Source organism: Trachypithecus francoisi, unplaced genomic scaffold (genome assembly GCF_009764315.1).
Source record: "Trachypithecus francoisi isolate TF-2019V2 unplaced genomic scaffold, Tfra_2.0 Lachesis_group4, whole genome shotgun sequence".
NCBI lineage: Eukaryota > Metazoa > Chordata > Mammalia > Primates > Cercopithecidae > Trachypithecus > Trachypithecus francoisi.
In genome coordinates, this window is record NW_022681469.1 from 124,472,337 (window position 1) to 124,488,866 (window position 16,530).

At 43.7% G+C, this 16,530-nt stretch overlaps 1 protein-coding gene across 1 annotated transcript in view; it reads left to right on the forward strand.

Annotated features, from left to right (window-relative positions):
* GALNT17 (polypeptide N-acetylgalactosaminyltransferase 17) overlaps nt 1–16,530 on the forward strand; it is a 619,422-nt gene that overhangs the window by 201,481 nt on the left and 401,411 nt on the right. The window contains exon 2 of the mRNA XM_033193345.1: nt 15,134–15,317. Coding sequence (XP_033049236.1) covers nt 15,134–15,317 — 184 coding nt within the window. The remainder of the gene's footprint in view (nt 1–15,133; nt 15,318–16,530) is intronic.

The window sequence follows — 16,530 nt, forward strand, 5'->3', positions numbered from 1 at the left end:
TTTTGAGATGGAGTCTCGCTGTGTCACTAGGCTGGAGTCCAGTGGTGCAGTCTCGGCTCACTGCACCCACTGCCTCCTGGGTTCAAGCGATTCTCCTTCCTCAGCCTCCCAAGTAGCTGGGACTACAGGCCTGCACCACCACGCCCAGCTAAGTTTTTTTTTTTTTTTTTTGTATTTTTAGTAGAGATGGGATTTCACCATGTTGGCCAGGACGGTCTCAATCTCTTGACCTTGTGATCCACCCTCCTCAGCCTCCCAAAGTGCTGGGATTACAGGCCTGAGCCCCCACGCCCAGCCCCCTGCAGCTCTTTGGAGATAGAAACTGACATTTCAACCTTGGGACTTCTTAGGTTGCCCGTGTTCTGTAATTCATGAAACCTCTAAAAGCTTCCAGATCTTCTCCTCCCAAGAACAATAAATTCAGTATGGAGTTGCAGAGAGGAGCATAGAATCCAAGAGCTCCCCCTGGAGCATGTGAGTTTTTGTGGAGGGGATCAGTCCAAGGTCATTGGGCTGACCAGGGCTGACCAGGGTGAAGTAGGCGCAGGGATCTAGGTTTCTGGGTTCCTTGGTGTTATCCTAATGTCTGAACCACATCCTCAGCTTGCTGAGCTATTTTTGTTTTTCTTTCTTTTTTTTTTTGTTCTGTCATGGTAATTGTTTTTCTAGCATAATCACTAGAATAGAAGCAGTTCCACATTTATCTGCCCTCTTACAGCAGACTTTTTGGAAAAATTGCCTCTTTCTGCTACCTTCTGTTCTTTGCCTCTTGTTCTCTCTTGAATCTACCCAGGTTTTGGTTTTCTGAAATTGGTGCTGTGAACATCACCAATATATTGGCTTTACCAAATGCAAAGGTCCATTCTTGGAGCCTGCCGTTTCCAGGGTTTCCTTCTACTTTCTTCTGTTTTCTTTGCTTGGCCTTCCTTTTTCTGATTCTACCGGTTGGTATATCGAGGGCTCAGTATTCAGACCCCTTTCTCTTTGTATAGTTCTATTGCCCAGGTCTTCTCCTCAAGGAACTCATCTTTAAACTCCATTTACACACTGGTGAATCCTAATTTTCTGTCTCTAATTCTGATTTTCTGTCTCTAATTCTGACTTCTTTCCTGAACTCCCATGTACTTGACAGCTTCCTTTGGATGTCTGCTAGGCACCTCCAATTATGTATGTCCCAACCAAACTCTTGATTCTGTGTTACATCCCTTCGTAACCCAAGTCCCTTTTCTCCCTCTTCTCCATCTCAATCAGTAGCACCAACATTCGACATTCTTTGTTGCTCAAGCCATGCATGTATAAGTGAGTTGTTCTTGAATCATTTCTTACTCTCACATATCTTTGGGTAAGCTGAGGTTTGGCTGGTCCGGGTTGAGTTCAGCTGGGCTTGGTTCCAAGCCACAGATTGGATCTGACTGTTTCATGTGTCTCATGCTTCTTGGATCAGTGGGCATCCCAAAGCATGTTGTCATGGTGATGTCAGGATGAAGAGGCTAGAAGTAGCAATACAAGCTCATTTCAAGTGTCTGCTCATGACACATCCCTAGTATTTTGTTGGTTAAAGCAAGTCTCGTGGCCAAGCTCAAAGTCAGTGGGTGGGGAAGTACACTCCGTTCAGCAAATGGTCAAGTCCAACATGAGTGGTGCGAAGATGTTTTTGTTGAGCAGGTACATACTGTCTGCCCTCTTCACATGCATACTCTTCCCCTGAATTGTGTGCATAAGAAGAGGTCTGAGAGTGTGTATTTGCTGAACACAAATATAACGTGCCACCTCAGGTAATTTTTTTTTAATTGAGATAGTGTCTTTCTCTGTCATGGAGACTGGAGTACAGTGGCACAATCACAGCTCACTTCAGCCTTGACCTCTTGGGCTCAAGCAGTCCTCCTGCCTCAGCCTCCCAAGTAGGTGCGTGTTGCTGTGCCCAGCTAATTTTGGGGAAAAAAAAGTTTTTTTTGTAGAGATGGAGTCTTGCTATGTTGCCCCGCCTGATCTTGAACTCCTAGGCTCAGGCAATCCTCCTGCCTTGACCTCCCAAAGTGCTGGGATTACAGGTGTGAGCCACCATGCCTGGCCTCAGATAAGTTCTTAAAGGAAGAAATCTACATCTAAGTAAATGGGATCTTGCCAAGAGGGTCTTTTTATGAAGAACTGGATGTGCGTTTAAAATTGATAGTGCTTCTGAATACCTCTTTTAGAACAGATGCTGTATTGTTTCAGATTCTCTAAATTAATTAGAGATGATGGTGGTGGTGGTGGGAGGTGTAATACTGATGATTTTGAAGAGGGGAGGAAGGTAGCAACATTTTATTAGGGTGATCCTTTTTTGTTCTGCCTTACTCTTCCTTATCCTTCTGATTTTATAATTTACCTTCCATGATATGACCAGAATTGTTGTCACTCAAAATCTGTAATCACTGGGGATGTACCCACGTGGTATCAGAACTTTACATGCTTTTGGGAGAACTGATGAAGGTTAGTGTCCCACTCTGTCCCTCCTCTTTAGCCCCTCTGATTAGGAATAAAAATCCCAGAAGGAGTGCTTGGAGCACAGTAGAGGAGAAAGAGTTTTTTCCAAAAGTTGTTGAGACTGAGAGATGCTGAGCAAATGCAGCATGTGGCCTGGTGTACAGTGTCAAGCACACGTTTGATGCTGACAAATTTCTTAGGTCTTGGCAGGGAGAGTGCTTCCTCAATTCAGCATATTTCTTACCTGCTCCTAGATCAGCCTTTTTCTCCCTTGAGCAGCTTTACAAATGCTAGGAGGCTAAGTAACACAATTAACCTTTCATCCATCTGCTCTGAGAAGGTTCTGAAGGTTCCCAAACTCTTCTTTATTTGGTTAGAAATATTCTTTGCACAGACACTCTTGGGCATATCAGCAGGCAGAGCCCGTCCAAGACAGACATACATGTTTATCATCTCCTCACACAGGGGGATATTTGTGGCAATGTTTGTTCGGTGCTGAGAGTGAGATTCAGGCCTTGAGAGCCTCGCCAACACAGTGGCATGAAATCTGAGATAGCATTGCCTTAAGGCATGCTTGGTGGCCTGAAATACGGAGACCCCGGTTCTGGATCTAACACCTCAGAACATTCTTCATTGTCTTCGTGCTTCAATTTTCTCCCCTCCCTCCCTCCCTCCCTTCCTTCCTTTTTTTGAGACTGAGTATTGCTCTGTCACCCAGGCTGGATGGAGTACAATGGTGCAGTCTTAGCTCACTGCAACCTCTGCCTCCCAGGCTCAAGCAATTCTCCTGCCTCAGCCTCTATATTGGCCAGGCTGGTCTTGAACTCCTGACTTCAAGTGATCGGCCCACCTTGGCCCCCCAAAATGCTTGGATTACGGGCATGAGCCACCACACCCAGCTCCTTCCTTCCTTCCTTCCTTCCTTCCTTCTTTCCTTCCTTCCTTCCTTCCTTTCCCTCCCTTCCTCCCTCTCTCCCTCCCTTCCTCCTTTCCTTCCTTCCTTCCTTCCATTTTTTTTGAAACAGAGTTTTGCTCTGACACCCAGGCTGGAGTACAGTGGCACAATCATGGCTCACTGCAGCCTCAACCTCCTGGACTTAAGCAGCTCTCTCACGGCAGTCTTCTAAGTAGCTGGGACTACAGGTGTGTGCCACCATGCCTGACTAATTTTCTTTTGTTATTTTTGTAGAGACAGGTCTCATTATGTTGCCCAGGCTGGTTTCTAACTTCTAGCCTCAAGCGATCCTCCTGCCTCGGCCTCCCAAAGTGCTGGGATTACAGGTGTGAGCCACCATGCCTGGCCTCAATTTTCTTATCTGCTGACTGTGGATAAAACTGTTCTGAGGATCAAATTAAATAACCTTTGTAGAGCGGTTCCAGGAAGTATAAAGTTCATAATACATGTAAGGCATGTCATTTTGAATAAAACCACCATTTGAAAATTTATGGACAGTTTGCTCCAAAGGCACTTCAAGCGTCTAACAATGATTCATATCTCTTGGAACTACAAATGCTACATGAACAGTTCAGTTTATGGGCGAAAACGTACCTCCAGTATTCGTGGCTCTGAGGGAAGCACAAATCTAGAGACCTCTTAGTCCTTGTTTTGCCTTCTAGGACAGAATTTAACAGTGGATCACCATGTGTTATAAACCAAGTTGTGTCCCCCGCCCCTGAAATTCATATTTTGAAGCCCCAAGCCTCATTGTGATGGTATTTGGAGATGAGGCCTTTGGGAGGTAATCAGGTTTATTTGAGGTAATGAAGGTGAAACTCTTTTAATGGGATCGGAGTCCTTATAGGAGAGGAAAAGACATAAGCTCTCCCTCTCTCTGTCATATGAGGATATAGCAAGAAGGAGGCCATCTGCAAGCCAGGAAGAGAGCCCTCACCAAGAACCAAATCCGCATTCACCTTGATCTTGGACTTCCCAGCCTCTAGAACTATGAGACATAAAGGTCTGTTGTTGAAGCCTCTCCATCTGTGGCATTTTGATACAGCACCCCTAGTTGGCTGAGATACTGTGGAAAGTACGAAAACATGGTCATATTAAGAAGGCTGAAGGAGTAGGTGTGTTTAGCCTGGAAAAAAAAAGAAGATAAAAGGACAGTTAATGATATGTCTTGATAATGTCTTGCAATATTTGAAAATTACATGATAATGATATGTCTTGATAGTATCTTGTAATATTTGAAAATTACATGAAAGTGTAATCTGCATGATTGATGTAGAAGAAAAAAATAAGATCACTGGGTAGAAGAAACAAAGGTACCCATTTTTGAATTTTATTTATTTGAACTACAAACCAGAAGTGCAGTGTACCACAAGGTGGTGGACTCTTTGTCCCTGGGAAAATACAGTGTAAACTGGGGCGCCATCTCTCTGGAATTTCTGCACCAAATGGGGTATGAGGCTAGCTGACCTCTCCTTGCTTCCAACCCAGGATTCTAAGTTGGACCACAGGTGTACTAATTGTCCTTATACTTAAAGAACATTTTATTCCATTCTCTTCCACCAAGCAGCTAATACAGTTGAACTCTTACAATTTCATTCAAGGTATTAATAACCTTTGGACATCATGTCAGGGAAGCACTGAAAATGCAGGAGAGAAAATGTCAGAATCATCATCATAATTCAGTTGTCAACAAATATCAAGATCATCATACTGATATATGAACTAGGGAATCGATGATTTGACGTGAGTTAGTGAGATGGCGCTTACCCATTTCTGACATGTCACCGGGAGATTTCCGTATCCACAGTAGAACATGATGCTAAATTTGGCCACTGCAGTTTATAATGCACTCATTCATTCGTTGACTCACTTTGGTCATTCAGCCGTCCAATTGTATGTATGACATTTACGAGGTGTTTGCTATGTGCAAGACACAAAGATGCCTTCCTGTTCACAAAAGACCAGTGCCCATGCGAGTGAGCAGTCGAAGGCACATAGACTACGATATCAGAAATGCTGTGGCTGAGATTTTCACCAGCCTCTGACTTTCTGGGTTGGATAGTGTCCAGAAAGGATTTGCGGGGCTCTGTTGAGTAGCAGGGAAGACTGGCAGTGGTCCTGAAGGGCAGCGGCTTTTTAAAACCATCAGAAGAAGGTTTGGGGACCTTAAACAAAGGAAGCAGCAGAGGATGAGCCTGGGCAAGGACTCCACTAATGAGCAGCTTTGCATATTACTTGAAAACTTTGGGATTATTTTCCATAGGCAGCAGGAAGGCACTAATGAATTTCAAGCAAGCAGTGTTCAAATTTGCATGTCGGGAAGCTCACTCCGAAGATGGTGTTAGGAGCTGCCTGCAATAACTCAAGCAAGCAATGGCTTGAGCTTGCATCTGGATGGTGGCAGAAGAGATGGAGAGGTGAGAATAGGGTCAGGAGATATTCAGAGTTAACACCAAGAGGCCCAGCACCTGTAATCCTAACACTTTGGGAGGTTGAGGTGGGCAGATCACCTGAGCTCAGGAGTTCAACACTAGCCTGAGCAACATGGCTTAACTTGGTCTCTACTAAAAACACACACACACACAAAATTAGCTGGGTGTGGTGGCACATGCCTGTAATCCCAGCTACTTGGGAGGAGAATCGTTTGAACCTGGGAGGCGGAGATTGCAGTGAGCCTGGGTGACAGAGTGAGACCTTGTCTCAAAAAAAAAGAAAAGAAAAAAAAAAGTAGCACCAAGAATCATTTGAGTAACAGTTTAAAAAATATTATATATATTAATGTATGTATGAATTTAAAAATATATATGAATATGTGTATACATACACACATATACATGTGAATTTAAAAATATATATAGCACACACATTTAGTATAAATTTTGTATACATATAATAATTAAAGTGCTTATTATAGTGCTTTGTGTCTAATAGGCATTTGTCAATTGAACTAATTATCACTAATAATTGTATCCAAAATGGGGCTATCTTTTCTTTTGGCAATATTTCCTGACAAGCTCTGGTGTTCCATTGATCTTGCCTGTCCTTTCCTATTCCATTAATTCACCTTCTTAATGATTGGAGTTTTTCAGTGTGTGTTAACAGCTGGAAGGATAAACTGTATTTTTCAGATATTTACCTTTATTACCACACTGGATCCCGAGTGGTGGCTCCTCAGCCCCCCAGGAGTACATTGAAGTTGGCCAGGAGTAAACCTGGAGTGTTGCTCACTATTAAGCTTATGGCTGCAATTTCTGGATTGTCTATAAGTTTGATTGACTTCCAGATGATCTAGCATAAGGTAGGATCTCCCTGAGACGTGGACCTGCAGGAGGGCTCTGGCCTCTCTGCAGAAACTTCCAAACAAATGCCTGCCCAGTGGAAGACCGGCCGCATGACACGCTGGCTCCTTGGCTTGGAGAGAGAGAGAGAGATTTTCTGCATGCTGAGCTGGGGCTGCTGCGGTCATCAGGAGCTCTATGAGTTGACAAGGCACCAGATTGCCTTTTGCTGCGGTCACCATCTATCCTGGAGTTTGTGCCTCCATCGTGTGTACCATCTCTATTTCTAAAAGAATAATGCCGGTTATCTGTAAACCCGTAAGTTTCCACCGTAACCCTGGAGAAAATCATGTCCTCATTTGTATAAAGGAAGGTGGGAAGGCAGCTCAGAGTCGATTTACAACCTTGGCTCTTTCGTTTTGCTCCCGCCATCGAGCCTTTGTAGCTTGGGCTGAAGTTAACCACAGACGTGAGCAGAGTGATGTGCTCTTGCTAAGCGGTGATCAACCGTGTGGCCCTCAGAGGATTTCTGGTCTCCGTGTGAGATGGAGCTCCTCTGTCATTCACACAAGATGTCATGCAAAAATCAGTCATTGGCTTGCCTGCACTAGAAGGGAATTTCTAAAATTTCAAAAGTGGAGGTTATTTTTATTTATGTTTGGAAAACTGGATGACTATCTGAGAAAACATGTGTTTTACAGCCTCACTTCCCAACGTATATTTAAAATTTCCTCCCAGTCTTCATGCCACTTTGATGATTATTGCTTTATTTTCTAGCTTAATGTCAGAGAAGGCAACTCCTTTTCTGTCTTTTGTGTTTTAAAAAATTCTAAATGTTCTAACCTCTGTGTTCTTCTAGGTTAATTTTAGAATGTTTTGTTGTGTTCCAGAAAAAAAAAAATCCCCTTTGAAATTATGTTAAACCTGTGCACTAAAAAGGCAGTGGATGGTCACAGTGGCTCATGCCTATAATCTCAGCACTTTGGGAAGCTGAGGCGGGGCGATCACTTGAGTCCAGGAGTTCGGGACCTGCTTGAGCAGCATAGGGAGAACTCATCTCTACAAAAGTTAAGAAAATTAGCCACGCATAATGGTGCATGACTGTACTCCCAGCTTCTCGGGAGGCTGAAAAAGGAGGATCCCTTGAGCCCAGTAGCTTAAGGGTGCAGTAAGGTAAGATCACTCCACTACACTTCAGCCTGGGTGACAGAGTGAGACCCCAACTCGAAAGAAAGAAAGCACGTGCACGCGCGCGCGTGCGAGAGAGAGAGAGAGAGAGAGAGAGTTTCAAGTATTCTTCTTACTGGTTAAAGTTATTCTCAGGTATACTGTAATATTTGTTACTTTAAGAAATAGATTTATTTCCATTGTATATTCTAGTTGGTTTTTGCTGAATTAAAAAACAGTATTAATATGAGATGTCTACCTGCTCCAGCTTGGGCATCCTCACTGAGTGACAGCTGTATCTGGTGACTCATTTCCTTATCACCCTAGAAACACTTACTCCACTGACACTGTCTCAGAGGTCACCAGTGCCTTTCATTGCCACCCCAAATGGCTCTTTTCAGGCTTAATTCTCTGTGACATTCATCAGTAAAGATTGTCTTCCTTGTAAATATAAATATACTACAATATTTAATATATTCAACACCTCTTCTCCTATTATATGCTTTCCATATGGATATTTAATTTGCTTTCTCAAAAGTGAAATACTCAGTTTGTAATAAATGGCCCCAAGTTGGTTCTCCAGATCTAATCTCTATTCATCCATCTACCTAACAGTTTTTAAGAACTCTCTGTGTGTCAGGCACTGGAGGTGAACCCATCCATGCCATTAAGGAGAGCACCTAAACTTAGGACCACAGGAGAAGTCTTCCAGTTGTGATTGGTAGTGTGTTAGTCCCTTTTCACGCTGCTGATAAAGACATACCCAAAACTGGGTAATTTATAAAGGAAAAGAGGTTTAGTGGACTTACAGTTTCACATGGCTGGGGAAGCCTCACAATCATGGTAGAAGGGAAAAGGCACGTCTTACATGGCGGCAGACAAGAGAGAATGAGAGCCAAGTGAAAGGGAAACCCCTTATAAAACCATCAGCTCTCATGAGGCTTATTGACTACCATGAGAACAGTATGGGGAAAACTGCCCCCCATGATTCAATTATCTCCCACTGGGTCCCTCCCACAACATGTGGGAATTACGAGCTACAATTAAAAATGAGATTTGGGTGAGGACACAGCCAAACCATATCAGGTAGGATGCTGTATCTGTGAGGATACAGATGCAGCATCAAGGCTTTCCTTTCTGGCAGGAGACAGCACACTCAGAAGGGGCAATTAAAGAGACATTACCAAAATATTTACAGAGATTGTGAAGGGTTAAGGGAAACCAATAAGGAATAGCAAGGGTTGGTGAATGACCCTAAGGCTAGCAACAGAGGGGGAAGCAATGACCACCCTAAGGTCTGCAGAGACAAATGTTATATATATATGTATTTTATACATACATACATATATACATGTACATATATGCACATTAAAAAATTTATATTTACATATACACACACATATATGTATATGTATATATGTATGTATGTATAAAATTTTTTTAGGTGGAGTCTCGCTTTGCTGCCCAGGCTGGAGTGCAGTGGTGTGATCTCAGCTCACTGCAACCTCCACTTCCCAGGTTCAAATGATTCTCCTGCCTCAGCCTTGCAAGTAGCTACTTGCACCTGTAGCAAGTAACGGGGTGTGTAACTGCAAGTAACTCTCTGCAGACCTTAGGGTAGTCATTGCTTCCCTCTCTGTTGGTAGCCTTAGGGTCATTCACCAAACCTTATTATTCCTTACTGGTTTCCCTTAACCCTTCACAATCTCTGTAAATATTTTGGTAATGTCTCTTTAATTACCCCTTCTGAGTGTGCTGTCTCCTGCCAGAAAGGAAAGTCTTGATGCTGTATCTGTTTCCTCACAGATACAGTATCCTACCTGATATGGTTTGGCTGTGTCCTCACCCAAATCTCAGTTAACTTTTGTATTTTTAGGAGAGACAGGGTTTCACCATGTTGACCAGGCTGGTCTTGAACTCCTGACTTCAAGTGATATGCCTGCCTTGGCCTCCCAAAGTGCTGGGATTACAGGCATGAGCCACCGTGCCCGGCTGGACAAATGGATTTCTAAAGTCAACCAGGAAGCTTGAACACTTAGTTATTTTTTTTTTCAGAGATAAGGTCTTCTCACTTTTTATTTTATTTATTTATTTTCAAAGACAGGGTCTCACTGTGTCATCCAGGCTGGAGTGCAGTGGTGTAATCGTAGCTTACTGCAGGCTTGAACTCCTGAGCTCAAGCAATCCTACCTCCTCAGCCTCTCAAGGAGCTGGGACTATAGGCACAGGCTAATTTGTTTATTTTTTGTAGAGATGGCGTCGGGTCTCATTATGATGCCTAGGCTCGTCTCCAACTCCTGGGCTCAAGCAATTCCCCTGTCTTGGCCTCCCAAGCACTGGGATTTCAGGCGTGAGCCTCTGCACCTGGCCTGCTTGCTTCTTATTAAGACATTTCTCTCTTCCTTAAGTCTCAGTCTCTTGAAGTCTTTGGGTTCAAGTATAACATAAGTGAGAGGCCAGGCATAGAGAGCAGGAAAGAAAAAAGTTTTGCAGGATGCAATTCCTCCTGTTTGGTGGAAATAGACAAGGGATAGGGTAGTCAGTCAGCACTTGCTGAACACTGTCTATCCTTCTGCTTCTTGCTCCTGGGCTGTCCTCTCTGCACCCTCTGCCACGTCTCTAGCCTGCTAGTCCTGATGGCAGTGAGGTTTGTATCTCAGGCCTCCTCTGATGTCTGAAGCTCCATTCTCATGTGCTTCAACTTTCCACTGGACTCTGATGCCATCTGGATGTCCCATGGATGCCTCGTGTACCACATGTGAAGAATGGAGCTCATTACCTTCTCACACTCTCTTCTATATGCCCTGCCTTTTCAGGCAGTGTTATCACTTACCTGGAGACCTCAGTTTTGCTCAGTTCCTCCATCTCTCTCACCCTTAGCATTTGTATGTCTCCTGCCCTGGGATAGTATCTCTTAACCCTCAAATCTCTCCATTCCGTTTGATCACTATGACCGCTGCCTTAAAATAAGCTTCCTGCCGTCTCTCACACACGCTGCTGCAAGAATCCTGCACCAGGGTCTCATAATCTGCCTCAGAGTCCAGGCTTTATCCTCCTTTAGCTGCCACAGAACCTTTAAAAAGTTCCTACATTTGACTTTGTGGTGTGTGGTGGCTCACGCCTGTAATCCCAGCATTTTGGGAGGCCAAGGTGAGAGAATCAGTTGAGGCCAGGAGTCCCAGACCAGCCTGGGGCACATAGCAAGACCCCATCTATACACAACTGTTTTAAAAAATTAGCTAGGTTAGTGTCACGCACCTGTAATTTCAGGTACTTGCGAGGCTGAGGCAGGAGGATTGCTTGAGCCCAGGAGTTCAAAGCTGCAGTGAATGTGCTGTGATTATACCACTGCACTCCAGCGTGGGCGACAGAGTGAGACCATCCCTTAAAAAAAAAAAAGTTCCTACGTTCCTACATTCTCAGACCCAGTGTCCTCATTTGTGAAACAGAGGTAATAATACCTTCCCCCTGAGCTTGTCAAGAGATTAGATGAAACAATGGTAAAATAAATGTGAGATATTGAGCAGAGTGCCCACCACACAGCAGGTACTCAATAAATGGTTGCTGTCATTACTGTTAGTGCCTGGGCTCAGTCCTCAGTATTGGCCACACTTCAGATCTTGTTACTTTCCTTCTTTGTTTGTCACTTATAGATAAAAAGCTAAAGTCAAGGGATCCAGGGCTGTAGAATGACTCTTGTGGGCCCAGACACTTTTGCCCAGATGGGCTCCTTCCTCCATATAAAATAGGAAAAATTAGATTTTATGACTGTGTTTCTATTTGTCTTGAGTACTGTCTTTAAGAGCTTGTAATTTTAAATGGCAATTCTCTGACCTCTGGAGACTGTGTAAATTTAGACAAACACATGTGTGGTCTCAAGTCCTGGGTTGGGATTTTTTTTTACCCCCACTCTGAACACATCCAGAGACTATCTTCTTGTTTGTCTCATTATGCGGTCCCTTGGATTTGCATACACACACACACACACACACACACAAAATCCAATCTTTCAGGGACCTAAATTTTTGCAGATATTTCAGTTTCAATGCTATTTCTCAAGAGAACCCAAAATCCCATATCCTGTGCACACTTGAGCTCTGAAACTGCAGCTTTTAGTTAATGAGCAACCCATCCTCTCCCTCCCTGAGAGCAGATGTAGACTCAACTCCTGTTTTCACTTACCTCGAGGAGTTTCCCTTTCTTTCTTGCAAGATCAGCTATATATTTTAAATATTTTAAAATTGTTTTATTGAGCGTTTTTAGGTATTTTGCTGGAAAATTTTCATGTTGGATAGCCTTTCATCTTGCTGTGAATAGAATTGTCTATCATAAGTGTTTTTCTCTTAACATCTATTTTCAGTTTTGGGGGTATTTTTTGTTTTTTGAGATGAAGTCTTGCTTTGTTGCCCAGGCTAGAGTGCAATGGCGCAAACTTGGCTCACTGCCACCTCCACCTCCTGGGTTCGTGAGTCTTCTGCCTCAGCCTACCGAGTAGCTGGGATTACAGGTGTGCGCCACCGCACCTGGCTAGTTTTTGTATTTTTAGTAGATACAGGGTTTCACATGTTGGCCAGGCTGGTCTCGAACTCCTGATCTGAAGTGATCCACCCATCTCGGCCTCCCAAATTGCTGGAATTACAGGCGTGAGCCACAGCGCTCAGCTGTATTGAGATATTTTATACAGCTCATATCATTCATCTATTTAAAAGCATACAGTTTAGTGGTTTTTAGTATCTTCACAAATTTTTGACTAATCACCATGATCTAATGCTATAACATTCCCATTACTCCAGGAAAAAGCCCTATACATATTAACAGTCACTGTCCATTTTCTCCCCAAGTTCCCCTTTCCCTACTGAAAGCAACTACGGATCTACTTTCAGGTTCTACAGATTCACCTGTTCTGTATATTTCACATAAATAGAATCACTACGTGGTCTTTCGTGACTAGCTTCATTTACTTGTCATAACATTTTCAAAGTTAACTCTTGTCATAGCTTGTATCACTACTTCATTCTTTTATATTGCCCAATATCCCATTGGTCTGTAGATACTGTATTTTGTTTCTCCATTCGTCCGCTGATGGACATTTAGCTAATAAGAGTAATGCAACTGTGAGCATTTGTGCACAAGTTTTTTGGGGGATGAATGTTTCCATTTTTCTGGGTAGAAATTTCCTAGGAGTGGAATTGCTGGGTTATATGGTAACTATATTTAGCATTTTTTGTTTTTGTTTTTGAGACAGAGTCTTGCTCTGTCACCCAGGCTGGGCTGCAGCTGCGGGATCTTTGCTCATTGCAACTCTGCCTCCTGGGTTCCAGTGATTCTCCTGCCTCAGCCTCCTAAGTAGCTGGGACTACAGGTGCACACCACCACACTCGGCTAATTTTTGTATTTTTAATAGAGACTGGGTTTCACTGTGTTGGCCAAGCTGGTCTTGAACTCCTCAGGTGATCACTTCAGCCTCCCAAAGTGCTGGGATTACAGGCGTGAGCCACCACACCCAGCCTATATTAAGCATTTTGAAGAACAGCCCAACTGTCTTTCAAAGTGGCGGGACACCTCTACATTCCCACTAGTAATGTTGCATCACAAGTGATTTTAAAACCAAGCGCAGGTGTTTGTACTCAACATGGGAAGAGTCCTTGTGGAGTTTTGAGCGCAGTTCAGGGGATATCATTGGAATATTTGTTACACATCAGCAGATTCAACATGAGGGAGCAGGTAGAAAGTGCTGGAGTTCTCTAATTCTCCGCCCATAGGGTCTCTATGGAGATGAGGACAGCAAGAAAAGACGTCAGGATTCCTGAAGAACATATTGGATGGTAGAAATGATTCTCAAGCAGAAAAACGATGCTCGTCTGACATTGATTGAGGTGCTCCCACAATCTTTGCTTTTGATCTTGATATTACAGAAAATAAATTTCTGTTTTCAGAGAAGCAGGAGAGCGAATACAAGCTTTGTCACTAGGTGACGGAGAACTATCTCAAGACTGGAGCAGGTTTCTTGGCTCTTGACTTGCCTAGGGGATGTCTTCGTGGGAGATTTGGATCCTTCTGGGTGCTTCTGGCTGCCCAGGCTGTCAAAGCCAAGGAGGCTGGTCCTTCTTCTTTCTGTCAGTGGCAGCAATGAAATGCTGGATATTGGATCTCCATCATTTAAATGGATAAAGTGTGTGTGTGAGTGTGTGTGTGTGCGTGCTGAGTGGCTGGAACATTTGAAATGGCGGAAGGCAATGAGAACCCCTAACAACAAAAGTTTTCTGGTTAAGTAGTAAAACCCCCCATAACTCCAGGATTTAAAAATTGCCCATCAAGCTGTTTATCCTATAATGGAATAATAGGTTTAGAGCTGCCACTCTCCTGGGAGCTTGCAGATTGCTCAGTGAGGCTTGTTACAGAGGCTTCCAAGTCTACTTGGCATGGGTATCACCCATGTGGGTTTTTTCCTCTCCTCTGTGATTTATTCTCAAACATTTTGTATTTCCTGTTGCCATTTAGATAAAATTTAAGTAAAACCATTAGGGAAAGAGCTATGTCAGAATGTTGGACCCTTTAAACTCAGGATAAAAATCAATCTGTATGTCGCTTTCTGTTCAAATGAAGCAAAAGCATCTGCAGTTTGGCAGTTATCTGTGGACTTGCTGTTTTTATTCTGTGCTATTTCTTCTTGCTGTAGTTCCTCCTAGCAAAAGGGAAACAGGCATGAATTATGGCCCTCGTTCTGTCTCATTTCCTGTGTCCTCTTTCGTCCTCATTTCTCCCAGTGTGGAGGGTCTCTCCCTCTTACAGACCCCCGTCTCATCCCAGTTCCCAAAAGGAGAGAGGGGATTCTTTTTTATTTATTTGGTTTTCTTTTTGAGACAGAGTCTTGCTCGGTTGCCCAGGCTGAAGTGCAGTGGTGCAATCTCGGCTCACTGCAAGCTCCATCTCCCAGGTTCAAGAGATTCTCCTGCCTCAGCCTCTTGAGTAGATGGGACTATAGGCGTGCACCACGACGCCCAGCTAATTTTTGTATTTTTTGGTAGAGACTGAGGTAGAGGATTCTAATTGGTAACCAAACTTCAACCCCAGAACACTCTGTGGCCTTGACCTTCCTCTAATACAAATGTTTTCAGGGCCTATACCTGAGTGGGATAAATTGAGGACATCATTTTTTCTGTGACAGGTAATGTTAAAATTTCTGTTGAAACTGCAGCAGAGATTGAGTAATACATCCTGGTATGGTGGTTTTCTAATAATTCTTTTTTTCTCCCACTTTTTCTAGGCTTATCCAAATCCCTTGGGCTCATTGAAGGTTATGGTGGGCGGGGTAAAGGGGGCCTTCCGGCTACTCTTTCCCCGGCTGAAGAAGAAAAGGCTAAGGGACCCCATGAGAAGTATGGCTACAATTCCTACCTCAGTGAGAAAATTTCACTGGACCGTTCCATTCCGGATTATCGTCCCACCAAGTAAGTTCTGGTTCAGTCATTCAGGGAGCTTGATGGGTCCTCAGCATGGGTGTGGACCCCTAAGTCTGTGATATTTTCCACTGTTATTTGTAACTCTTGGGGGAGTTTTTATTTTAGTTTCCTCTTCAGTAAAGAAACTTAGTACTCCTGTTGCTTATGAGAGATTACCTAAGCAAACACGTTCAGTTGTTCTCAAAGTGTTCCAGAAACACAGAAAGAGCCTTAATACAAAAAGCTTTATATTTTATTTCTCCTCCTCCTCCTCCTCCTTCTTCTTCTTCTTCTTCCTCTTCCTCTTCTTCTTCTTCCTCCTCTTCCTCCTCTTCCTCTTCCTCTCCTTCTCCTTCTCCTCCTCCTCCTCCTTCTCCTCCTCCTCCTTCTCCTCCTCCTCCTCCTTCTCCTCCTCCTCCTTCTCCTCCTCCTCCTTCTCCTCCTCCTTCTTCTTTTTTTTTTGTCACTCTTGTTGCCCAGGCTGGAGTGCAATGGCGCAATCTTGGCTCACCGCAACCTCCGCCTCCTGGGTTTAAGCGATTCTCCTGCCTCAGCCTCAGCCTCAGCCTCCCAAGTAGCTGGGATTGTAGGCATGTGGCACCATGCCTGGCTAATTTTGTAATTTTAGTAGAGACGGGATTTTTACCACGTTGATCAGGCTGATCTCGAACTCCTGACCTCAGGTGATCTGCCCACCTCGGCCTCCCAAAGTGCTGGGATTACAGGTGTGAGCCACCATGCCCAGCCATTACTATTCTTTTGATGTTTATTTTATGTTCAGGGGAACATGTGTAGGTTTGTTATATAGGTAATTGCATGTCACAGGGGTTCCGCATACAGATTATTTCATCTTCCAGGTAATCAGCATAGTTTCTTGATTCTCACCCTTCTCCCTCCCTCCACCTTCAAGTAGGCCCCGTGTCTGTTGTCCCCCTCTTTGTGTCCATGTGTACTCAGCGTTTAGCTCCCACTTATAAGTGAGAACTGGTGGTATTTGGTTTTCTGTTCCTTAGTAAGTTTGCTTAGGATAATGGCCTCCAACTCCATCCATGTTGCTGCAAAGGACATGATGCCATTCTCGTTTATGGCTGCATAGTGTTCCATAGTGTATATGTGCCACGTTTTCTTTATCCAGCCTACTATTGATGGGCATTTAGGTTGATTCCATTCCTTTGCTACAGCAAATAGTGCTGTAACGAACATACCTGTGCACATGTCTTTA